Here is a 24,826-nt window from a genome sequence, read left to right on the forward strand (position 1 = left end):
CACTAAGTACTAGATATTTGCGTAACCCCCCCCCCCCCCCCCAAAAAAGATTTGTTAAGTATCATTATCCTGGGACAAATCTGAAGAAAAACGGAAAATGCTCAAATGTCTGGCCAACGTCTTAATGCCAACTCCGTGACGGTTGAGAGCCCCCCGCCCCCTCAAAAATGCCATCAATTTCATCATCTATATCTGTTTTTTTTAAAGACTGCTCTCGTTAGGATTGCTAAACGGCTAACAATGACGGTCGGAATTTGTAGTTAATTAGTTAAAGTATTTCATTCACAACAGAGACAATAAGTACATTTCGGCACGACAAGAATCATTACGACTTGAAAACTACAATGAATAGCTAATTGAAATTTTCAACAGACAATAATCTGAAAGCCAACCTTTAATTCTAAAGTAATATGAATGTTGTTAACTACAGCAACTAAGGCAAAAATAATGATTCCCGAACATAAATTTTGATAACGGGCGCCATGCGTAGAAAAAAAAACAGAGTTGAGAATCTATAAACACTCGATAGGCTGTTAATGTTAAGGAACAAGTACCTCGCAGTTTGGAGGCATTTTAGGTGAGCGAAATTTATTAAATTAGTGCTTGTGACAGAAAATATAAACCATTATGGAGGCTCAAGTAAAATCCCAAGGGACCTGGGAAACGGTAATTGCCAAAATTTCGTCTCGAAGTCAACCAATTTACTTCAAATTTGGTGGAAGCATTGCATGTTAACATCTGTGTTCATTTTGTACATGCTTTGAGTCGAAGCAGGCTGTGGCGTCGAGACAAAAGCAGAGAACAGTGACCACAAAATCAACAAGATCAATGTTGCGTTGATGTGAGGCATCAAAACAAGTTAGCCACTGCAGAACGGATCCAAGAAACATTCCAAAACGTATATTGAATGTCAAAAAAAAAAAAAGAGAGAAATAGCTCAAACCCAATCAGTTCCATATAATGCGTGAATGCACAAGTGACCTTGAGTGACTTTGTGAGGAAGTTTTAGTGCCCATTAGTAACTCGACACTAGAACATAAGGGCCTTTCAATATGATTTACTATTAGGATTCACTATCAAAATCAGTCTCTATACAACATGTCCATGTGGCAGATTTCTCGGGAGGCTTCAAGCAGTCAGCTCATCCAAGGTTTCACAACATATTTTCCTCAAGCACTCGCCACGTTGATAAGATAAGAAAACCTTTATTAGGCTCACAATGGAGAAATTCCCAATTCACAGCAGCAAAGTTACGAAAGAAAGAATTAGAACAACAAAATATAGGAGCTGCTGGAAAGGCAGCCATTCTCACAGCGCCAATTTGAAATCAAAATAACAAAAATAACACAATGCAACACATAGGACACAGACAGTCGTGCAATCTTCACCACTTTTCTGCATACACTTTGTTGTCTGAAGCAGTTACAGATGAAAGAGAATTGAACCTGATTGGTTTGTTATTGCAGTAACTGAAACCAAGTCAAGTCAAGTCAACAGTATTTATAGAGCACTTTCAAACAGCCATCGCTGCATACAAAGTGCTGTACATGGAGCAATTTAACATGCACAATAAACAGTAAGACAAATCGGTAATAAAGGCGGTAGAAAGCACCAAACAGTAAAACCAAGAACAAATCTAAGTCATGCTGAGTCGAATGCCAAAGAATACAAGTGAGTTTTGAGGAGGGTTTTGAAGATGGGCAGCGAGGAGGCTTGCCGAATGTTCAGTGGGAGGTCATTCCAGAGAGCGGGACCAGCAACAGAAAAGGCTCGATCCCCTCTGAGCCTCACTTTAGTTCTTCGATGAAATGGGGAAATTTCAAGTGATAGATATTAAGTGAATTGTTGAGAATTTTGTTTGGATTTGTTGTTACTGGTGTTTAAACATCAATTAACAATAGAGCAGTTAGGAAGGAATTGGCTTGCCCCGTTTTGTAATCAAAATGTACATCTAAGTGTAAGGCGCTGTGACGTAAATGGTCACCTGACTGATGACGTGTTAGCTGGCGTAACTTCACCGGGGAGGAAGAAACCACGTGCGTATCAGTTACCGGTGATTCATTGAAGAGGTGAAGTCAGACGACTGGAAAGGTATACATTTGGCAGACTGAAAACCGTTTAAAGGTAAGAGGTGGATAGCTACAGATCTACCATTTTTGTTGTGTAACTACCAGTAAACCTTTTCTGAGGCCCCGGTTCGCCGGAGGGACAAAGTGGTTTCATTCTTACCGGTTCGTCTTGCTTTCTTAGTAGCATATCTGTACTGTTTGCTAGTTTTCATTTTACGGGAAAGATGAGTCGGTTGTCGTTTCACACTCTGGGTGACTATATTCCACCGTTAAGACACACAGCTTCAGCTACTCGGGTTTTATCACACTATCGTGGGGGTTTCTCCAATACATTTTCTCCTATTCTTTATCCGAGCGTCAAACTAATGTGGGCTTAACTGTTTTCAAACTTTAATGATGAGTTTCAAGTTGCCCACGAAAGGGAGCTTTTGTAATCGCCGGAAAATTGCATAATTTATTAAAGAGCGCCCCCTAACGGTAGAACATTCATAGTCGTGCGCCACAGGAAGTCACTACATTTTACTGTGCACTTAGTATGTGTTGTAAAAGGCATGCTAATGATGTCTAAATGTGTGTTATGTTCACAGACAAAATGCCTGGAGACGTCAATAAAGGGAAGAAGTCCTTTGTTCAGAAGTGTGCTCAGTGTCACACGGTAGAGAATGGTGGGAAGCACAAAGTCGGCCCAAACCTGTGGGGTCTGTTTGGTCGCAAAACGGGCCAAGCAGAAGGTTACAGCTATACGGACGCCAACAAAAGCAAAGGTAAGAATGGTGTAATGTCCGATAACCGTTATATCAAATTTAAAGAGTATATTTGATGGAGATGTTCTTTTCTTGACTTCCAGGCATTATCTGGGATGAGGACACCCTGAACGTCTACTTGGAGAACCCCAAAAAGTACATTCCCGGAACAAAGATGATCTTTGCTGGCATCAAGAAGAAGAATGAGCGCGCCGACCTTATAGAATATCTTAAATCTGCGACTTCTTAAAGAACTTTCCCGTCAAGATGAATTCTCATTTTCTTCTCAACAACGGACCATTTTATCACAGCTGTGCCTCTGTTTTTTATACTGTATGATCCACCTCCTTGTTGAAGTGATTGATAATCTCTTGTTTTATCAGGTTCGTTTTTTGCAATGCAGGTGTAATTTATGAAACCACATTGTGTATTCACATTAGAACCTGTGAAAGCTGTCGATTGTGTTTATTCTTGGTTTTTGGAAGGTTCATTTGAACGGCATATAAGACCAACCAAGATCTTCGACGGGGAGTGTAATGTCAGGGCATTTTAATTTTTTGCCAAGTGGTAGACTAATAGCAGTGGGGGTCAGGGATGGCTTTCATGCACAGATTGTCCACCTTTTAATTGCCATCGCTTTTCTCCCATTGAATGTATACACGTCGAGGTATTGAAGTCTATTCTAAGTAAAAATGGCTTTTGCAGGCTTTTTGTACACTTCTTTTGTGTATTGACAAATTCTGTTCAAGTTTACAATATGGATGTCAAAAGTGTGACCATCTCCATTCGACGTAAAGGCAGCAGTTTCCTGTTTGTGTCTTTTCCAAACAACCCCCAAGAAGGCAAGTACAATACCTTATGTTGTTGATGAGCAACAGTAAAGCCGTCGGGTGCCGGTGAACTGCCTTTGTTAAAGTTTCTTAATGATATACTTTTTTTCAAACTAGTTGGCACTACATCTTCAAACAAAATTAACCTTACAAGTGCATCTAAATAAATCTGATTAATGTCAGCAGTTCACTTCAAAAAGTGGAACTCATACTTTTTTTATACATAGAAATGTGGTTGTCGTCGATCCTCAAAAAAAGGCATTTTCTGTGTTGGATGATTATGAACAACTTGCCTTTATCTCTAGCCATTTTCAAGCTACAACTTTTTGAAACATCAAAAGTGAATATTTTATTGGTGATGATGCTGGTACTTTTTTAGGGGGTACTTAGTGTACAAACGTTTGAGAACAACTGCTTGTTCGGCTTTTAATAATAGATGGCAGTTGGTAGAGAACAGCACCCTCTTGTGTTCATTCAAAGCAACTGCATGGTCAAGAAGCCAGCATTCTTCCACTTATGAAATGCCTTTGCATAACTAACGCTTATTATGAGGCGCGTATATCAATATTCATTTTCTCACATATTGGATTGTAATTGCAGTCATCGTCATGCAGGCTTTTTTCCTGAATTCGAATGAATGTTTTATAGTCTAATAAATAAATGACGGTAAGGACTCAAGACATGTGTTTTCATACTCTGCAGGGCATTTTGGAGCGTTTTTGGGGAGAGAGCGAGCCGCTGACATGTCCACGGGCTTCGGAAGCTGGGTCGAGCCTGGGAGCCTGCAAGCTCAGCTGCATGACGAAGCCCACGTCAGCTGGCCGAGCCAACCACAGGCAACACAGTCAATTGCACACTACAGCACACACGCACCGCGCCGATGCTCGCTTGTGGATCTCTGATATTTTTCCACCGCTGCTTGTTTCTCGTGCTCCGTCCTCTTTCTTCAGCGCGGGAACCCCTTCGTTGAGCAGTACGGAGGAGGTAAGATGCTTTTAAAAGATGAGCATCAGCGGAGTTGGAAGCTGGGGGATGAGATGCTGGCTCAATGGGTGTTTCCAGCCTGACGCCTCTTTGGGATTCCCGGGGATTCTCTAACCTGGACCTTCAACCCAGCCTCATAGATGACCTTTCCCCGTGCGACTTCGTGGCTTTGGTTCGCCGAGGAGCATCTGGAGACCAGGTATGGCAGTGGCCAATATGGTGTGTTTCTCTGACGTGGAAACTTTCCTGGACTCGCACCCCGAGTTATTCGAGGACTACTTGAACCGAAAGGGCACTTATGGCATGGTGGAGAAGTGGCTGAAGAACCACCAGGCGGCCAAGTCGGGTCCGACGGTCGCGACCCCGGCCGAGCCGAGGGACGAGAAGGGCGCCGCGCTGAGGGACAGCTGGGCGAGCAAATGCGACGGCTTGCAGCGGAGAGCCTCGCAGAAGGAGCTGCGTAAAACTTTCGCACGCTCCAAAGCCGTCAATGTCAACCGAACCTACGACGAGCAAGTCAACTCGCGGGCTCAGGAGCCGCTGAGCAGCATGCGCCGGAGAGCCCTGCTGAGGAAGGCGAGCTCGCTGCCCCCGACCACCGCGCACATCTTGAGCGCGCTGCTCGAGTCCAGAGTCAACATCCCTCAGTACCCGTCCACGGCCGTGGATTTCAAATATTACCTCAAGGAAAACAACGAGAGAGAGTTCTTCCTCGAGCTCGTCAAAGACATCTCCAACGACTTGGACCTGACGAGCCTCAGCTACAAGATCCTGGTGTTCGTGTGCATCATGGTGGACGCGGACCGCTGCTCGCTGTTCCTCGTGGAAGGCACCGGGAACAAGAAGACGCTCGTGTCCAAGTTCTTCGACGTGCACGCGGGCACCACCGTGCTCCCCTCCATGAACTCGGACGAAGTGCAGGTGCCGTGGGGCAAAGGGATCATCGGCTACGTGGCCGAGCACGGGGAGACGGTCAACATTCCGGACGCCTACCAGGTGACACCCCCCCCCCCCCCCCCCCACCACCACCCTCCTGATGATGATGATAACAATCACAGCTTTCAATCTCTCGAGTGGGACAGTGTATAACGTGAATTTAATCTTAATTTCAGAAAATTACAAAATTGCCACCAAAATGGATGCGGACTCTATTCATGCCCATTTCAACCTCTGAAAATAGAATTATTGCCTCAATGTTTTTTAATTTGATGGGCGTCATAGATGCTCATTAGAAAAAAGACAGAACGTTGCTTAATGTCAGAAAACTAGGATAACTTATAACCAATGTGAATGTGAACATTATGCCTACTTTAACCTCTAAAAAATACAAGCACAATCCCTACAATATTTTTTTATTTTATGTCACATGCAATTTTTTTTTTCAAACTTCACTGATCTAAAGCGTGCGTGATAATGGCCCTCGAGGACCAGAGCTTGACACCTGGATTTATGAAGTTAAGTCAATAGACACACCATAATATTTGCGTCAATGTGCCTTGAAGGGGTTTGGCCTCATGTCATTTCTGCTAGAAAGCAAAGTCAGGAAAAGCCTACTAGAACAGCTGAGATCTGGAGTTACTCAGAGGTACTCTAAATGGTGGCAGGTATGTGCTGACTCCTGTTTCACATCCGCAATGTTGGGCCAACGGCAAAGAATGAACCCCTGCGAAGACGGAAAAGATCCGAACAGTAAAAGTCTTCACACAAAAATAGCTTAACTCCAAAACGATACAAAACCACTTGCGCAACCACATTATCTAATTGTTTAGTTTTAATTGTCTTCTTGAAATGATGGTGGGGGCTATCACTTTCGTTGAAATTATTTTAGTCTCTTCTTTTTTTTAAAATGCAATGAAAACCTGCGGTTTGAATTTGAACAGGGGTGTGTGGACTTTTTATATCCCCTGTATATGCAGACCGTATCCCTAAAAGGAATTGGATGTGACAGAGCCTAATCCCCAATAATAGGCATGCTTATCCCACCACATCGTTTTTATTTGACCTTTTTTCCACTCCACTAAAAATACATCAGTCAGATCTTTCATATGAAATGTGTAAACATTGCCAAACTGCAGTACATCACAAAAACCCGCCACATTAAAAAGCACCCCCTCCACTCCCCCGCCTCCGAATATAAACAGCTTAAATCCACTTTAGTTCACTTCAGAGCTTTATTGTCCCTCAGGAGGATATTTGTTCCGCAGTCGAAAATACAACAAAAATAATAATACATATACATACATCACGTAAGCATGGCAGCATACATTCAACTTTTGGGCAAACATTCCAAAACACAGTTATTCATTTTTAAAAAATGATTAAAGGCATGACAATTTTTATAACTAATGAGCAATGCCAATAAATTGTCAGAACATGAGAGAAAAGTCCTGCTAAATAGTACAATTTTCCTCTCATGTCACAAAGGGAAGCAGAACGAACAAAAAGTTCCAAACTTTGTGTTCGTCTTTTCTGTGGGTCTGGCAGGATCGTCGCTTCAGTGATGAAATTGACAAGCTGACGGGGTACAAGACCAAGTCGCTCTTGTGCATGCCCATTCGCAACAGCGACGGCGAGATCATCGGAGTGGCTCAGGCCATCAACAAGACCTCGAGCGTGGAAATCTTCACTGAAGATGATGAAAAGGTAGCGTCTTCATTACGGCGGGCGAGCGCGCGCCACTGTTGTCACGTTGACATTTGCAGACCCATCTCAATATCGTTCCGAGATGGTGAGTGTATCTCAAATAATCTCTCCCCATTGAAATATGGGGAAAAGCAATTAATTCATCCCAGCCAGTTTTTTTTTCCACTAGAAACATTTTACTCAAAAGTTTTATTCTAAAATAAACAGTAATAATATGTGATCTTCACATAAAATGCAAATACTAAAAATTGTTTGGTTATGTTTTTTACTTGTTGTTTGGACCCTGTGCTTGATAACATCGCTTGTATTATTTCAATAATTCACACACTCGCTCGTCAAACGTGGCGAATATTTGCTCCGATACTTAGTGTCTCGGTGTGTTCAACAGTGCTTGCCAAAAAGTTGCAGAAAATGTCCCTCAATTGGTGTTTTTTTTTTTTTTTTAACTTTACCCGTGTGCTCAGTGTTCCACTTTAGTTTGGTATTAGTGTCTATGGTGCTTAGCGGCTGGCAGTTAGGCTGGCTCTGGGCATTTTCCTGGCAAAAACTGTGCAAGTGTGATGAGAAGCGGGGTGAAAATGGAACAGAGTAGCTTTATTGCTGCTTGATAAGAATTACAATGTTGACTGCATTTTATTTTACAGCAATTGTGCTACATACAAGGAAACCTGCAGTGGGTTCGCTGTCTGTTGTGCTTTTTTATTTTTCCATTTCAAATATCTGTTCCAGTGGTCAAGTCCAGTAGAGAAGAACAAATGGGCAAGCCAGGAGACACGGCAAGAGATTGAAATGATCATTTAGATGTATTTTCTTGCCCATCTCCTATGTAATTTCTTGCAAGGCAAATTGGCATGGTAAAATCGTACTTGCTTTGCTGTATAGTTTCCTCTGCAAAAAAAAAAGAAAAAAACAACAACCCCCCCACCCCCATCTAATATGCATTGCCATTCATGTCGCCTTTGAGGATTTCCTCAGTCTTGATTCAGGCGAGTCCCGTCGAACAAAAACAAATGGTCTCAATATGGGTCAAATTTTCTTTTGAGTTAGAAAAGCTCAACACTCGACACAACATGAAACATATTGTTTTCTCTGTGCTATGCTTTAAGCGACTTTGCCAATGCATTAACAACACACTAATGCTGGCTAGAGATGAATTAGTAATGAATGCTAATGGTAACGTGAACACACAATACAGCAAACCGCCGTTGTCGGGCGTCGCTGCCGCTCTCCGTAATAAGAAAATTTATTTTCACTCCACAAAGTCTTCAGACAATGCCACAATATTGGATGTCATTACAAAGATTTCAGATTGTCTTCATTAAACATTTCGTCGCGTGGTGGAAACCTTATAGGCTAGCTAAACACGCGTCGGTTGGCTTTAATCCCACACTGCTTTAATTGTGTCGTGATGATCCTCTGGAGGGCGGGAAGGCCTTTGGGGAGCTTGAGTAATGACTCAGTCGATGTCTAATTGTGTTATCTTTTATAAAGAACTCTAGTTGTTGTCTTATGTGCATAAACTTTCTTCACTGCGTCAGTGGCTAGCTTCCGTGTTAGCTTTGATATGTTTTGTCTCCGTAAACCGCAATGACCGGATAGGAACTTCGCAATTTGAATCCTTTCATGCACCCTGGAACCTGATAACATGATAAGATGTCCATTGTAGTAACCGCTGTCCCTCAAAGGGTTAAAATCATCGAGTATGGAAATCAGCTAAAAGTGTTGAAGAACCAGTGAACCGGGTAAAGGTCTTTGTGTCACGAACAGCCGTGCCGTTGAAGTGGAGCGGCTGCTCTTGAAACCACATCGGTTGGGATCAAGTAGATTATTTTAAGGACAGGAAAGGAGAAGGACGCTCAATTAAGTCAAGACTGCACTATTTGTACTGTAAGAACAGAAGAAGCACTCGGTGTTCTCTGCTCTGTGATACCCCTGTGATAATGCTGCGTTACCTCAAAGTCAATAACGATGCTGCGCTGCGGTTGCCTCGCTTCCCTCGGCACCAACGTGGCTAACAACCAACCCGACTCGGCCCTCTGTGGTTTCGAAAGAAAGGTCGTATCTCGTTCCGAGTGTCAACATTTGTACTCTCGAAACGAGAGAAGCCGTAGATCAGTGGTCCCCAACCCCCGGTCCGTGGGTCATTTGGTACCGTGCCACACAGAAAGGATAATTAATTCCGTTTTATTTATTTCAGAAGCTCAAATATGCTTTATTTTGAAGAGAAAAAAAATATCAGATTCTCTGTTACATGACAATATGTCACGCTTGATTCAGGTCAAGGCGTGCTTCTCGGTCAAGTGATAGGTTACCGCTAAAATGAAACCCAGGAGCTCGCAAAATTAGTAAAAAACAAACATTTTGGGGAAGGGGAAAAGGCCTAGCACAAAGCCCACTCTGCATAATATGCGGCGATGGTGAGTCGTATTTTACATGCGCTTTGTAATTGCGGTGTATCTTATTTTGAAGGCATGTTTTAACGCTACCAGAGCGACCAGAGAGCGTCGCAGTCAGATAGGACGTTCCACGTGTCATGATTTGTGTTTATTATTTTAAGAAAATACCAGTTTTCATGCAGGTCATATCATATTATTTTGCTGTATTTATCCGTCAAACCTTAAAGGCCGGTCCCTTAAAATATTGACATTAAACTGGTGCGTGGGGCAAAAAAGGTTGGGGATCGCTGCCGTAGATGTCGTCGTGTTTGCAAAACACCCACAAAAACGATCATGAACAGCCTTCACCTTCTCTCGTGCGTGATGGTCGGAGCTCAGTCAAAAACGACCTGCTCCAATTTGCTTTCAAAAATTAAGCGCGGAGAAATGAAAAGCCGACCTTGTAATTTCTCACAGCCGGCCACGCATAAAAGGCAGCCGCAGACCACCGAGTCATTGCGCGGAGAGTAAGTGACAGTCTCGTAGGAGCCGGCCTTTGTTATTAAACCACTCTTTTACCGCTGGTCAGTCTCTAGGCAAGAACCTCTGTTTGTAATGCAACCTTGTCTAATGGCCTGCCCGACGGAACGTAATTAGCAAGCGCGCTGCTTTTCTTGCGTTTGCCTGTTAGTCCGCACAGACAAATCCATGGCCAGATCCCCAAAGTCCTCCTCACTAATGAATCTTTCTCTGCTCTGGCCTGATGACTGCTGCCGTTCTGGAAGATCATTATTACCGAATTCCAGAGGACAGCCGAGATAGCGTAATGGATAAGCTCGGCATCCATCTGTTGAAAGACAAAAAAATTAATAAATAAAAATAAACGAGCAAAGTGCTTCAGGATGTAAAATGATTTGAACCAAGCCTCAAGTGAAACCAAACGAACAACATGCTGAGAAATGCCGTCGAGTCGTTTCATTTGGACCAATCGTGTTCATATGCGCAGGCCAGAGCGTCAGTCAAACACGCTGAACAAAAGCAATGTCAATACCCTTTGTAATTGTCATAGATCACATGGCCAACAAAAATGGATCCCGTCATCGATTTTATACTGCTGAACTCGGTCAGGGTCTCGGGTCACTTCGAACTTTTTTCACCAGACTTGGGCGAAAGGCGGAGAGCACCCTGGACTGGTAAATATTACAGATCGACTTGTGGAGGACTGAAATCTTCATTATAATGAAGAATAGGTCACATACCGGCAGCTGCAGCCAAGTAGCGTGACATTCATGAATAGGTCACCTTCAGGTTGGACGAACGGCTGGTAAATATTACTGCGTTTGTTATGCCCACTGTGTTGTTTACACTGCAGCCACAAACTAAACATTGAGAGCAAAAGAGGAAGCTTATTAAGGATGCCCTCCACCTAAAATTTGTGTATTTGACATTACAGGGGGGGCAGACACATTTTCGCTCCAGTGCGTCAATTTCAACCTATGTGCACCATTATTAAGCACCTCCTTGTGCACCAAGTCGAGTGTGTGCTTTTCTATTGATGCGCTTTATAAACCAAGCACGGCAGGAAGTAGGAAATGTTTGATTACATTATTTATGTATAGAATATATGAGTGCATTTATTGTATCAGGCCGAGGCGCAATAAGTCAGACTGTTCAGTCAAATGGTAAAATGTCAGTTGAATTGATGAATCCAGCAAGTCGTGATGTCATGAATTATTATTTTTTGCACTGATTAAAAGGGGGACATTTAAAAAAAAAAAGAAACTAAATGTGGGAAATGTATTCCAATCCACAGGTGGTTTAAAACACACTGAAAATGTAGTCGCTCTATCTAGTTTGTTAGAAAATAAATAGTCAACACAAAAAATCTTTGTACTGTGAACAAATAAAAATGTACGAATCCTGGTGGGATTCGGTATTGCTCACTTTTAATTGACCCTGCGAGAGAGATTTTAATTAAATTATTATTGCGGTTATTGATTGCAGTGGTGTAGAAGGTGTTTATCAAGGCCGCATGGTCCACTTGGTCAGGCCATGAGGGCTGACGTCAGGAAATGTTTTTGACAGTAAACGAGGCGCCTTTGGTGTTGTGGTTCAGGAATGATGGAAAGGAGGGTGACGCCCAGGTTTCAGCTTGCGGTTATGGACAGATAGGCTGCGTACTGAGGCAGAGTTGGGCGTTGTATACATTTGGAAGTTTAAGACAGCTGTTCTAAAATGTTGAAAAGGGGGACAAGTATTGAGCCTTGTGGCGTACCTCGATTTACATAAAATAGAGGTTGGAGAGTGTTGGAGGATGATCAAACAGGGGGAAGCGTGTTGTTGTCGACACGGCGGGATCCCTTGACCGTTCTCCACTTCCCCAGGTCCTCCGCGTGTTCGTTTGATTCGGGCTGAGTTGATGTGCAAAAGTCAGAGGCTGGAAATGGAGAAGTTCTTGCAAGATGTTTTACTGAACGTTCAGGGCACAACACGAATCGATTCGGGCTCCTGTGAGTCTCAGATTTCATCAGGAAGCCCCGAGCAACTACAGTCACACGTACATATAGGCATAGTATGTTAATTATATTAATTTAGGGGCGGGCAGTCCTTCCCCTTATGTAAAAATCAGAAACAAAGAAAGTCAAGCAAAGTTCGATTTTGGCATTTTGACAAAGTACAGACCATATCTGTTGGTCCACAAATCTTGAGATTAGGGTTCCTCTTCGAAGGCACTTGACAGCCTTCAGGGACTTTCCCAAGGTGGGAGACGCAAAAGAAAACACTTGGGGGGCTGTTAATCACTCAAGGGGAAATAGGAGCCCAGCTTCACACTACATTCTTTGTTTTAAGTAGCGGATGTTCAGGACAGAGACCTAATAGTCAAAGTCGACCTGTCTATGATACAAAGTTTTAAGCTAAACATATAACATAGGTGATATCTTCAAGAGGTATGAGTGTGAACAGTTGAGAGCGGTACCGTTTAAGCGGTGGGGATGTTGTGGGAGACGGTGTCAGAAGCTACAGGAAACAAGGACGAATAGGCTGAAGTGGCCAGAGTCAACGTCAATGAGGAAAGTGATCTCCGAGTGCAGCTCGCAGCTCTCATTGTCGGTGTCTACTGTTCGAAAGCTTTTTCCGCAGAGAAAACAGATGTTTGGAGATCAGCCGATAGACGTTATTGCGAGTAATTTGGTGCCATCGGGCACTAAACATGAGCCTTGCTGCAGCTGCTGCTGATGGACGATAAGGCCAAATGTCTTTTGATGTGCGCAGGTACTGCAGATGTACCTGCCCTTCTGTGGCATTGCGATCTCCAATGCCCAACTCTTTGCCGCCTCGAGGAAGGAATACGACAGGAGTCGGGTAAGTACCTCGTGACCACCCCCCCCACCCTCACCCCCATTTCCTTTCTTCGCACTGACAATACCTCCCATGATGCTCGCCGATCACCTGCGTAGGGATGGGCCTCATTCCAAACGTGGGCTTGGTTGGAGGGAACATTACGAGATGCACTTATTCATGCCACTAGTTGATCCGCCGTGGAGAGAACATTACGAGAACACAGTTCTGTGGGAGAGAAATGGTTTTATGTGCTTGGTATTAGATTGGATTGGCTCTGCCATACATCAAGGACTTAATATGCTTTGACTGGGGAAGCTAATCATGCCGCGTTGTTCTGATGTTTCATAGCCGAAGAATAATGATTTTTACAGTGTAACAGCCGAACAGGGCAAAGCCTCTTTATTGAGGCCCGTTTACACGGCGCTTTCTGATTTACTGCGGTAGCATCAAAACTATCTGGCAGTTAAACCGACACTGTCTTTTTTGTTTGCTTCGGATATTCCTTCCAGGCACTCCTCGAGGTAGTCAACGACCTGTTTGAAGAACAGACCGATCTGGAGAAAATTGTCCGAAAGATCATGCATCGCGCTCAGACATTGCTCAAGTGCGAGCGCTGTTCTGTTCAATTGCTGGAGGACATTGAATCACCGGTATTGTTTTATTTTATTTTATTTATTTATTTATTTTGCTTACAGTAACATTTTGTGTACAGCCGGCAGTTTATTTTTTTTAAAAACGTTGTCCTTGTTGAATGTCTCAGGTGGTGAAGTTCACAAAGTCTTTTGAATTATTGTCACCTAAGTGCAGTGCTGATGCTGAAACAAGGTAAGTTATGTTTGAGCCTTTCACGCACCCTGTAACCTGATAACATGATCAGATGTCCACTCTAGTAACCACTGTCCCCGAAAGGGTTAAATGTGTCCAAGGGAACCCCCAAAAAATAAAATAAAATAAATCTAGTTTTGCTTTTCATTTACTTTCTTTTCATTTGGATGACTTTTTCTCTGCGTCATATTTCTCCATATTTTGCATCCGAATCTGTCAAGCTTTCATCAAGGACTAAATACAAATAAAGAAATAAAATATACTCCTCTGCTGAGGGAGTACAGAAAAGCAGGCTGACTATGGGAGCTGTCTTTAATTTGATTTGGAAAAATTCTCACCACCGCTAGGCATGGCCGGGTGCGGAAAGATTGAATTATTGTTTAGAACGTTTTGATGAACGTGTCATACACCACCCACAACATTAGGTACACCTTGCCAATGAGCCCCAGCAACAGAGTTGCAAAGATTCTCCGTTTCTGATCGTCCCCTCTCTATTGTATCCAATTTTTAGCAAAGCTTTCACTTGCTCGTTATCGTGTTCCCTCTTGATTGATGATAGTGTAATTGTGCATTTGGCCGGGTTGTATTTGTTTTTTTGATTATTTTAAATAACTTTTTAAAAAATATATCTATCTGTACATTTATTTGTCTGGGGCCCCTTGGCGACTGGCCGGCCGATCACATCCACTCAACTTCATTACTTTAAGCTACAGAAGAAACTTTATGACGCCATCTGTTTATTAATGCATCCCAGGGGGCGGGTCCACAGACATGGAACACATTTGCATATTGTATGGCTTTGCCGTGTTGCGCTTCTAATATGCGAGGGAAGAAAATACTCTTTGCGTAACCGCGATACATTTTCATGAGAACGACTGTGAGAGATGTCAACAGTGATTCGTCTTTCTTTGAGAACATAAAGAGGCAGATGCTTAATAGGCTGTGGGCTTCGCATTCACTTCATCTCCCATTATTCATGTTCCACCCGCAGTTTCAAGGACAGTATGGAAAAGTCTTCTTACTCTGACTGGCTCATCAACAACAGCATTGCAGAGCTGGTCGCATCCACAGGACTTCCTGTCAACATCAGCGACGCCTACCAGGATCCTCGCTTTGATGCTGAGGTACCCACACAGCAATCAACCATTTTAAACATTTATTTTATTTTTCTTTTTTTACTGAGTGACTTCACAAGTCACAGCACGGTGGTTGACCGATTACCACGCCGGCCCGGCTTCACAGTGCACAGGTGCAGGGTTCCATTCGGACTACGGCCTTCCTGTGTGGAGTTTGCATGTTCTCCCCCGGCCTGCGTGGCTTTTCTCCGGGTACTCAGTTTCCTCCCACATTCCAAAAACATGCATGTCAGGCTGATTGAACACTCCAAATTGTCCCTTGGTGTGAGTGTGAGCGCGGATGGTTGTTCGTCCGTGTGTGCCCTGCGATTGGCTGGCAACCGGTTCAGGGTGTCCCCTGCCTGCTGCCCGAAGACAGTTGGGATAGGCTCCAGCACGCTCCGCGACCCTTGTGAGGATCAGGGAGCATTGTACACTGGTCAACAAACAAGCAAAAATAACAGACCTACGTGGGGACAGATTTGAAATAAAATGCCAAACTGACAAAGTTTGGACATAGAAGGTTTTCACCTGACAGTCCAAGTTTCAAGAGTTTGTTGCCTTAGAGCGTAGGTGTCAACCTCCGGTTCCCCCGCATATTTTCCATCTCACACTGCTGCAGCTCACCTGATTCAAACGATTAGCTCGTCAGCTAGCTCTGCTCAGTACTGTATGTTCTCAATGTCGATGGCCGGTTATTGTTGTGATTAATATGCCACTGTTTTTTCTAGGCGGACCAGTTTTCCGACTTCCATATTCGCTCTGTGCTTTGTGTGCCCATATGGAACAGCGATCACCAAATCATCGGTAAGTCAACAAATAAAATTCATTTATAAATGATAAATGACCTTTTTTTTTTAATGACTGTTCGTATCGAAAAGTTAACCCTTTCATGCACACCTGATAACATGATAAGCTGTCCACTGTAGTAACCGCTGTCCCCCGAAGAGCACAGTTCATTGAACGAGTGGTGGCGCCCCGCGCTGTACTTCACTCTTTGCTGTACTCGTCAGAATCGACAGTTTCACTCCTCAGGCAATCTTTACACGTGTAAATATGTGTCGCATTTGGGGTCATAATTGGTCCTCACAAGTAGTTTGAATCGGTCCTCTCCCCTGCTGTTGCCGCTCCATGTAGATAAATGTCGGAACGATATCGGAGGCTTCCGTTTCTGTGATGAGATCCGGTCTCTACTTTGCCGGTGTTTCCTCGTCGCGTGCTTCGTGTTTGTGAATCAGCCCCAGGGCCGACACCACACACCGACACGGCCATAAATCATTGAACCTCTCTTTGGTGTCGGTGTTTAATACTTCTGTGAGGGCCAGCGAGATCATCAAGATACTGGATTGTATCTGAACTCACACACAGGAAGTCATTCTTGTCATTGAATCCAAAAGTGATCAGCATATTTGCAAAAGGTTGAGTTTAAACTTCCGTGTGTCTGTGTGTCTTTGTGTGCTATGCATTTCTTTTGCGTGGGTGTTAATGTATTTGTCAGGGACAGGAAGCTGAGAAAAAAATGGGCGAATGGGGAAAAAAAAAGCACAGTGTGTGGGTGGCACCTGAGGAACTAAAGTGAAAAACCATTATAAAGACAAATCAGCGGAAGATGAAATTCTCAAGTCAAGGATACTTTTGATTCATAAATGAAATGTTCTTGTGGCGTCTGTCAAGGTAACCAACAGTTCATTCAAAATGAAATGCCCATAATTTGTGCTGTGATTCTAACAACAACAATAGCCTACCGAGGCTTTCAGAGTTAGAAGTTGGGACAGTTAATTGCGGCCCTTCCTGTGGAACTGTGATGGGAAAAAAAAACGGATGTTAATCAGCTCTCAAAAGCTTTGAATTATAATATGCTTGAAAATAAAGCTGCTTAATTGAATTTGTGGCCACGGCAAACTTGAATGAGAACCCCCCATTGATCGCAATGCACCTATCGCACCGGTCTTGGGCACTGTCACATGCTAGGACACCCCATTAGCGACCGCTACGAAGAGACCGCTAAACACGCTAGCTTGACATGAGAACGGTAGCACCAAACACGGCATCACATGAAAAAATGGGAATACATATGCTCGCCGTCGCCCTATTATGCCCCGGCTCTAAGCTTTATTACACTCTATTATGTTTTGTTGAATCCTCCCTCCGTCCAAATTAACACACCGGTTAGTTAGCCAACAAGTTAGTCAACAAAAGCATGATCGGAAAACGTACCAGCACAAATGTTTAACGGATTTGAATAAAGAGAGGGCCTTTTTGGCGGCCCTCCGATGCTTAGAGGACCTCTAGAGGCCGCTTAGTTTGTGCATGGTAATGCACAGCAAAGTTGATCAAAAATCTGAATCGGAAATGTTAGCACAGATGTTAGAAAAGAGGTAATCCGGGGTCACGGTGCCAATGGCGGCGAGGGACATTTTTCTCCTTCTTCCAAGGCAGCGTATCATGATTTTGAAGCTGTTATTTACAGCTGAGACGGCATGACATATTGTTGCTTGAAGCTGCGCCGAATGTTTTCTGAGGTCAGCGTGCAAATTGCCCTTCTGTCTGAGTTAGTGTGAGCAGAAGGTTCATGGCAAAAAAAATCAAAAATAAAAAATCCAACAACAACTGCGGTCCACTGTCATGATCGCATCAAAACGGGACACTCGGGCCTCGCTCCTCTTTAACTCAAATGATGGCACTCGGTTGCGCGCATAGCCCCCCCCCCCCCTCCTTCCTCCTCTTTCCCGCCCCAGCCAAGCTCCAACAGTCCCCTTGAATTCAATCAATAAACCCCCCATAACTGCTCACAGCGGCGGTTGCAAATTGCCCGCCTCATTTGTCAGTTGTACAGTGGCTGATAAATGCTCACCTCCAAATGAAAATCGTGACCTCTCCTCCAAATGATGGCTTGAAAATGTTGACTTTTTGACGCCAAGCTGTGTGCCGCGTTCTGTTTCTCTGTTGCTCTTTGAAAAACTCGAGATGGCCTCAATCATCTCTTGAGATTTAAAGAAAGGATTTGAACTTAATTGAATTGAAAGTATTTATTGATTGAGAAATGCGCTCGACGTTGGACAGTGATGGGGGAAAAAAAAATCGTATATGTGCAAGGGGGAAAACAAATTAAGAAGTATTTACCTCGCCTCATGAGTTCAGATTTCAGAAAAACAAAAAAAAATATGAAAATCGGTCTTGACGACTGATGAGTGAGGAGGAGGAGAAAAAAAATATTGACAAGTTCAGGTTTGGATTGGAGGTGGATGCTTTAGAGCGCCTTGTTGTTGGCCATGAGTGTACGCATGCCACGCAGGGATAGATGCAAGAGCAAGAAAGCGGTCAAACTAAGTGCAACTTGACAGCCGGCATTTGTACCGTGGCTTTGGACCGGCGTGGCCATTTTAGAGCGCCTCGTTGTCAGCTGTGCGTAAACCTACAGAGCTTTGGCATCATCCCATCACAATCTGCATCGATGAACTATTCATGTTCAGCGTGCTTTCTACTTTCATCAGACACGAAGAGAAGTCGGCTGAATACACCAAAAGGCTTCTTAGTCCCAACGGTGTTATTTTGTTGACTCTATTAATTGAATATTCATTTTGCACTTGCCCTTTCTAGCGCCGTGTCGTCTTGCAGCAAACTAATTCACAACAGGCTTATAGGCAAGAAGTGGCTGGGTGTGAAAAATAATACATCAGCATATTGTGAGAGTTTCTTGAATAAATTTGCCTTTTTTTTGTTTTTTTTAAAAATTATTCTTATCTCATAATTTGCAGCATATTACTGGATCGCAGGTTTGCTCAAAATTTCTCCGCTGTGCTCTCTTTGGGCTTGTTCTCCAGGTGTTGCTCAAGTGTTGAACCGCCTCGACGGGAAACCGTTTGATGATGCGGACCAGCGTCTCTTTGAGGTATTCCGCTCACCTGCATTGTTGTCATTTCATATCATCACTAGTCAGACTTATTTTGATATTTTGTATTATTTTTTTTCCCTCAGGCTTTTGTGATCTTTTGTGGCTTGGGCATCAACAACACCATCATGTACGACCAGGTGAAGAAGTCGTGGGCCAAGCAATCGGTGGCTCTGGATGTAAGAATGCAGCCTCGAAAAGAATTGTCCACTTCAGCCAAAAATAGTCATACTCACACAACGTTTTTGTGTTAAAATGCATTTTTATTCCGTTAATGGACGAATGGAACAAAAGATTGTGTGTCTCCACAAAATTGCAGCATGCATCTACCGTTCCTGATTAGTCATATAAAATGGATGGGTGGATATTATTAATTTGACTGGTAGCCTCAAAAATTCAGACTGTTAAAGAAAAAAATGGCCACTGTATGAATGATGTTTGCTTATCTGTATTTTAATGCTGGTTGTCGTTTCCCAAACTCTCTTTGGTTCCCACTTCCTCGTCCCATTTTCCCAAAGGAATTACAAAATGCTGATCTTGGCGTCCCCCTCTCGAAGGTGTTTTGAAAATTAATGAGTGGCTGGGCTAAGAAATTGCTCATCTTCCCCGCCGTGTTCTGCAGCCGTTAGTGGTTGAATGACTTAATTTTTCTTTTTTCTTTTTTTTGTAGTTGACTTGTTGAGTCTATGAATGATGATGTCACGGATATTTTTTTTCAGCACAGTACAGTGTCCCACAGCCTTTGGACATTTCACCGCTCTGCAAAGTGTTACAGTCCAAGAATTGGTCAATTGGAAGACAAGATGTAAAAAAAATGTGTCATAAGTGGACTTAAAATTCAGAGTCGGAAAAGCTGACTAGTCGATTAATTGGTTCAACCCCAGCAATCTTGTTTTAAGTTTAAGTAAAAATTGCATTTGTGTCACCGGTGTCATCATATTTCAGGTCCTCTCTTACCACGCCACTTGCTCCAAGACCGAAGTTGACAAATTCAAGGTAAATGCGGTTTACTCCGGTCGTGTTGTCCCTCTTCTGCCCGCACATTGCGGTCACAAACCTAACACAATCGCTTGGCCATCAAGCTAAAAAAAAAGCAAACGTGAGGTGGCGGTTGTGCATTTCCCTCACAAAAGGTACACTGCGGATAACGGGCAAGACTAGAGATGCATGCTTTTTTTAAAAAATATATTTATATTCATCTTCACGTCTTGGTTTATTTGTCTGCCGCTCAGTCGGATAATGAAAAACAGACCAGGACCATGAACCCTGGCGGAGGCAGTGAGAGTTGGCCAAGGGGAAGCCCATTATATTTTTCAGCAAGATGACGCCGGTACATACGAGAACTCGTTAGACTTTCTTGAGGATTGTGCGATGTGAGGTTTTTTTTTGGGGGGGGGGGGGGTTGCACTCATTAAATTTGACATGGCTCCTTAAAACTGGCACCATTCTTTATGGTGTTTGGCAAATATTGGGTTGCAGATTTTGCAGGTGTTATTGTGGCTCATTTTAAATTGAAATTTGTTCTCTTTTGGTGAAGAAAGTGATTGTGTGTCTATATGGGTTGCTACACCATTTGTGTTCAAAGATGCTTAAGTCAATAGAGTCAAAACTTAAGGGCCAGATTTGGGCTGCCACCTCATTTCGTCAGTGAGTCAACTTCACGTTTGTTGCAAATTGTCTTTTTTTTAAGAACATAGCATTGCATTACTTTTGTTTCGAACAGACCTTCAAAAATAATTGAAAAATAATTGTTCAGACATTTTATTTGTGGTTTTTTTTGGGGGGGGTTGCTGATTTCTGATTTCATACAGTACGTATGGATTCACAGTCATAATGGCACCACGAGGAAAGCAAACAAAGCTCTTAAATAACGACGCTGTGGCCCATGACTAAAATGAGTTTGACATTCCTGTCTTAAATGGTTAAAAGACCAACGCCAAGATGCTACTTGTTAGCCAGCCAATGGTGCTTCCCATTACAAATTCGCATTAAGGCAGACTTTAAATGCACATGTAATTCTCTTTCTTTTACGTCTAGTTTGACTGTAAACTTGTATTGTCAGCGGCCTTAACACGCTTGAAGGCATTTGTGAGGATGTGTTCCTGATGTGGCTCACTCATACCTCACAACATCTGTGTACGCTAAAATTAGGCATAAGGATGCTAACACTCATTTTCAGTTGAATGCAAATCTGCCGGCCGCTTAAACGAAGATCTTTTTTCGGGGGGAAGGAGGGATGCTTCTATTTATTGTGATGTATGTAAGCTTACAATGGTTTGAATGGCAATGCAATGAACGTTTTATTTATCTTTCATTAGATGCTAATCTCTCAGCCAATCGCTCATTCACAACACGCTTTACAGGATTTATTGACTTCCTGCACCACTTCCTGTATTGGCACACAGACTCCACACAGTACCTACAGTACACAACAAACAGATTTTCCAGTGAAAATAAACCAAAATTCAAAAATGCAAACAGCAATCAGTAGACAATCGTTCGATTCATTTTATCATCAAACTGGAGAGATATTTTCCATTTTTAATTGCTTTGACATTTCTGAAATATAGACATGACCCATTTTCCCCGCACTTCCAAGTGAAGGCTTTTCCCATGTGACCATTACAGCAAAATAGGGACCCATCTACAATAAGTAAATAAATAAATAACACCCCCCCCCCCCCCCCCCCCCCGTGCGCCTGTGTGATCTCTTCAGCAACGTGCTGTGCATCATCACCCCCAGCCGCAGCCGCCACCACAACCCACTTCTTTCATAACTGCTCTACATATGGATCCTCATTCAGCGCGCTTATCTGCAAGAGCCAGTGGCGTCGGTAAATAAAACCTGGCTGACATTTGCGAATACCCGAAGCTGCGAATTAAGAGAGAGGTCAAGATACACCTGAGTGCTGAACATCAGTGCAGAGATTATGATGGGCGGTATAAAAAAATAAAATAAATCACACCACTATATGTACTACAACCAAAGTGCGCGCAGGCCAACTTTGATTCATTAAAATGATGTGCTGGTTAAGCCACAATCAAAGACGGTCATCGAAATAGCAAACAGAGCAGACCGCACTTCACGATGAATATGCTTAATTGGGATTGTTGATGTGAAATGCTCCACTAATGATGTCACATTTTGCGTCTAATCAACTGTAAAAATAAACAGCGCAATCTGGTTTTCGGGCTCCCCTCATTAATGTTGAGCCCTCCACGCATCCTGCGACCTCGGCAGAACTCCAAAACTCATTTCCTGTGTGTCCCTCTCTGCGTTTCACCGCCGCAGGCCGCCAACATCCCTCTGGTGTGCGAGCTGGGGATTGACAAGCTCTCCTTCGACGATTTCTCCCTGGACGTTGACGCCATGATAACGGCCGCTCTGAGGATGTTCATGGAGCTGGGAATGGTTCCCAAATTTAAGATTGACTATGAGGTGAGGACACAGCCTCGTTGTTCTGAACCCTTTCATGCATTCTGTAATCTGATAACATGATAAACTGTCCACTGTCGTAACCGTTGTCCCTGAAAGGCTTATGGAAGACTACTTCAGTGAACCCTGAAATCCTGTGTTGAAACCATTGGGAAAATCTCGGGCACTGACCTACATTTAAAGCCGACATTGTGTCAAATTGTTGAATTTAATCCCAACGGTCTATTTTCTTCATCTTGAAGCGTTCCTCTTGGCTGCCCCTGCTTCCATGTTCGATATTAGATTTCTTTTTTTGGGAGGGCCCAATCAGATCACGTCAATCCAATCTGCATATGGCCTTTGGAATCAGTATTTCTCCCTGATCTAAAGGAAACTATATTAGCGATGGGATTTCAAGATTTAACATTTTGGCAGCAGGCCACACTCAAACAATCTTGGCGCTCTGACCGGTCGGTCTGAACAAGTCACGCTCGACAACCAAATCACGTCTGTGGCAATCGGCACACTTTATGACAGTGGTGTCAAACATACGGCCCGCGAGCCGGGACCGGCCCCCAAGGAGGTTCGATCGGGCCCGCAGGATAATTTAAAAGTGAAAAAAATGTATAAAAGGCAAGGAATGAATATTTCTAATAAGGTGCAATTCATGGAGTATCCGCCAGGGGACACACTGTTTTGATCAGAGAAGAAGACAACAGCAGTCAGACCCAGCACAACAGACGCTGTCAAGGACATGTGAATACTTTATTCTTTACACATTTAACAGCACTTTCCTTAGTTTGTAAGGTGTGGGCAGGGATTACATTTAGGTTTTATATGCACATGTGCAAATGTTTAAAAAATTCCTTTTTTTTTTATAAATCTCGTTTAATCTTAAAAGTGCATTACCCTATTTTTCAATACCAATTACTTGTTCAAGTTTTGCGCCTTTGTACAATCAGTGGGATCAGTTGCAATGCATATATGTGAATGATAAAAGTAAATTGCACATTTGTCTCAGGAAATCTAAGGTGCTTCATGAAATGTTTTGTAAAAGATACGTTCATTACATTTCAACATTTTCCGAATGTTCTTGTGCTTCTTTAGACCAAAACAAAGGAAAGACATATTATTTTGGTTATTTATAGCAAAGTATGGTATAATTTTAATCCCCCCCCCCCCGACCCGCCTCGCTGTGTTCCCTCCCCGCCAGACGCTGTGTCGATGGCTGCTGACGGTGAGGAAAAACTACCGGATGGTTCTGTACCACAACTGGAGACACGCCTTCAATGTGTGCCAGTGCATGTTTGCCATGCTCACGGTAAGGAAGACTCTCGTCCTCGAAAGTTGATGTTTACTCGGCAAAGAAAACTCTCGTTTCGTTTGATAGAACGCAACCTCGACGATCGTTCTAATGGGAACAAACAGAAAATCACCACAGGAACAGGTCAAGTTAGAGTTCACACGATTTGGGGTTTGAGCTGATGTGCTTGACGAGCTGCACTGAGATTACAAAACTATTTGTTCCCATTATCATTTCAAAGCACTTCGGGTAAATCCATAATATTTCCATCACTTTTTTTTTTCCTCAACGCGATCTGTTTTCTAATAATTACAGTTCTTTACAATTTGCACTCAAGTCTCCCGAGACCACGTCGGCAAATGGAAACCTGTTGATGTTGGATGTTAATGGAAGAAAAATATCATTACTTTATCATCGATCAACGCTGGAGCTCTGCTCCTGAATTGATGCATGAATAGTAATAGGCCATGAATATTAAACTGGATATCCAGTGTTCCCTCACTATTTTTTGCGGGTGATGCCTTCGAAGCCCCCCACCCCATGAAAACTGAATAGCACGGCTTCTATTCCCTTTGACCTTACACTTTGCGTTACTCATCAATATTATTAATTAAACCTGTCGAGTATGAAAAGCGTGCGGCTCGCACAAAGTGTCGTTCATTTAATTAAGAATTTCAATTTGCCACGACACGGGGTGATTTTTTTTTTTTCCCTCGAAAATGACGGACGGCTTTGCCCACAATATTCGAAAGCGACTCACTCAGCACATGGCCTCCTGAACTCACTCATCCAAGCCTTTGCCGCTTCTACTCGTTGTCCTTCTCACAGCTCGCGCAAATTAAGCGTTAAGAAATGCTGAGCGGGGACGTTTTGCGTTTGTTTTCTCATCTTCCGATCAGACGGCCGGCTTCCAGGAGACTCTGACAGAAGTGGAGATCTTAGCACTCATCGTGGGTTGCGTGTGTCACGACTTGGATCACCGGGGCACCAACAACGCCTTCCAGGCAAAGTAAGTGTCTCAGACTTGCTCCCATGACCGCGCATCCTCCCACACGCCGTTGAAAGCGCTTCGCCACCTGCGCCGGTCAGCAGATTGGCAAGAGTCAAGTGGCAAGTTGTGTAAGACTTATATAAGTGCCGAACCGACGAGGACATTTCAATGTGCAGGTGACATATACGTGCTACGTTGCTTTACGCTTGCTTCCTTTACAATATTGTGAGTGGCGACAGAAACGAAGATTACAATTTTGCCTGCTACGAGCACACTTCATGCACAAGACAACTCAATGT

The 24,826-nt window shown here is 43.3% G+C and overlaps 2 protein-coding genes across 2 annotated transcripts in view; both read left to right on the forward strand.

Moving 5' to 3' along the window:
* Positions 1-1,439: 1,439 nt before the first annotated feature.
* LOC147198369 (cytochrome c-like) lies at positions 1,440-3,768 on the forward strand. The gene is made up of 3 exons (XM_086124471.1): positions 1,440-2,124; positions 2,657-2,833; positions 2,917-3,768. Exons 2-3 carry the CDS (start codon positions 2,662-2,664, stop codon positions 3,060-3,062), a joined length of 318 nt encoding a protein of 105 aa, XP_085980597.1. The 5' UTR covers positions 1,440-2,124; positions 2,657-2,661; the 3' UTR covers positions 3,063-3,768.
* A 541-nt stretch (positions 3,769-4,309) lies between these two features.
* The window catches only part of pde11a (phosphodiesterase 11a), a 29,202-nt gene continuing 8,685 nt past the window's right edge, over positions 4,310-24,826 (forward strand). Inside the window, exons 1-13 of the mRNA XM_086124078.1 lie at positions 4,310-5,622; positions 7,111-7,269; positions 12,918-13,007; positions 13,496-13,636; positions 13,747-13,811; positions 14,803-14,935; positions 15,658-15,733; positions 18,751-18,818; positions 18,905-18,997; positions 19,764-19,814; positions 22,111-22,257; positions 23,447-23,554; positions 24,436-24,545. Of these exons, the coding sequence (XP_085980204.1) occupies positions 4,828-5,622; positions 7,111-7,269; positions 12,918-13,007; positions 13,496-13,636; positions 13,747-13,811; positions 14,803-14,935; positions 15,658-15,733; positions 18,751-18,818; positions 18,905-18,997; positions 19,764-19,814; positions 22,111-22,257; positions 23,447-23,554; positions 24,436-24,545 (2,036 nt within the window). The 5' untranslated portion in view covers positions 4,310-4,827. The remainder of the gene's footprint in view (positions 5,623-7,110; positions 7,270-12,917; positions 13,008-13,495; positions 13,637-13,746; positions 13,812-14,802; positions 14,936-15,657; positions 15,734-18,750; positions 18,819-18,904; positions 18,998-19,763; positions 19,815-22,110; positions 22,258-23,446; positions 23,555-24,435; positions 24,546-24,826) is intronic.

This window comes from Hippocampus guttulatus, chromosome 11 (genome assembly GCF_054856545.1).
Source record: "Hippocampus guttulatus isolate MCC_2025c chromosome 11, RoL_Hgut_1.0, whole genome shotgun sequence".
NCBI classification, from domain to species: domain Eukaryota; kingdom Metazoa; phylum Chordata; class Actinopteri; order Syngnathiformes; family Syngnathidae; genus Hippocampus; species Hippocampus guttulatus.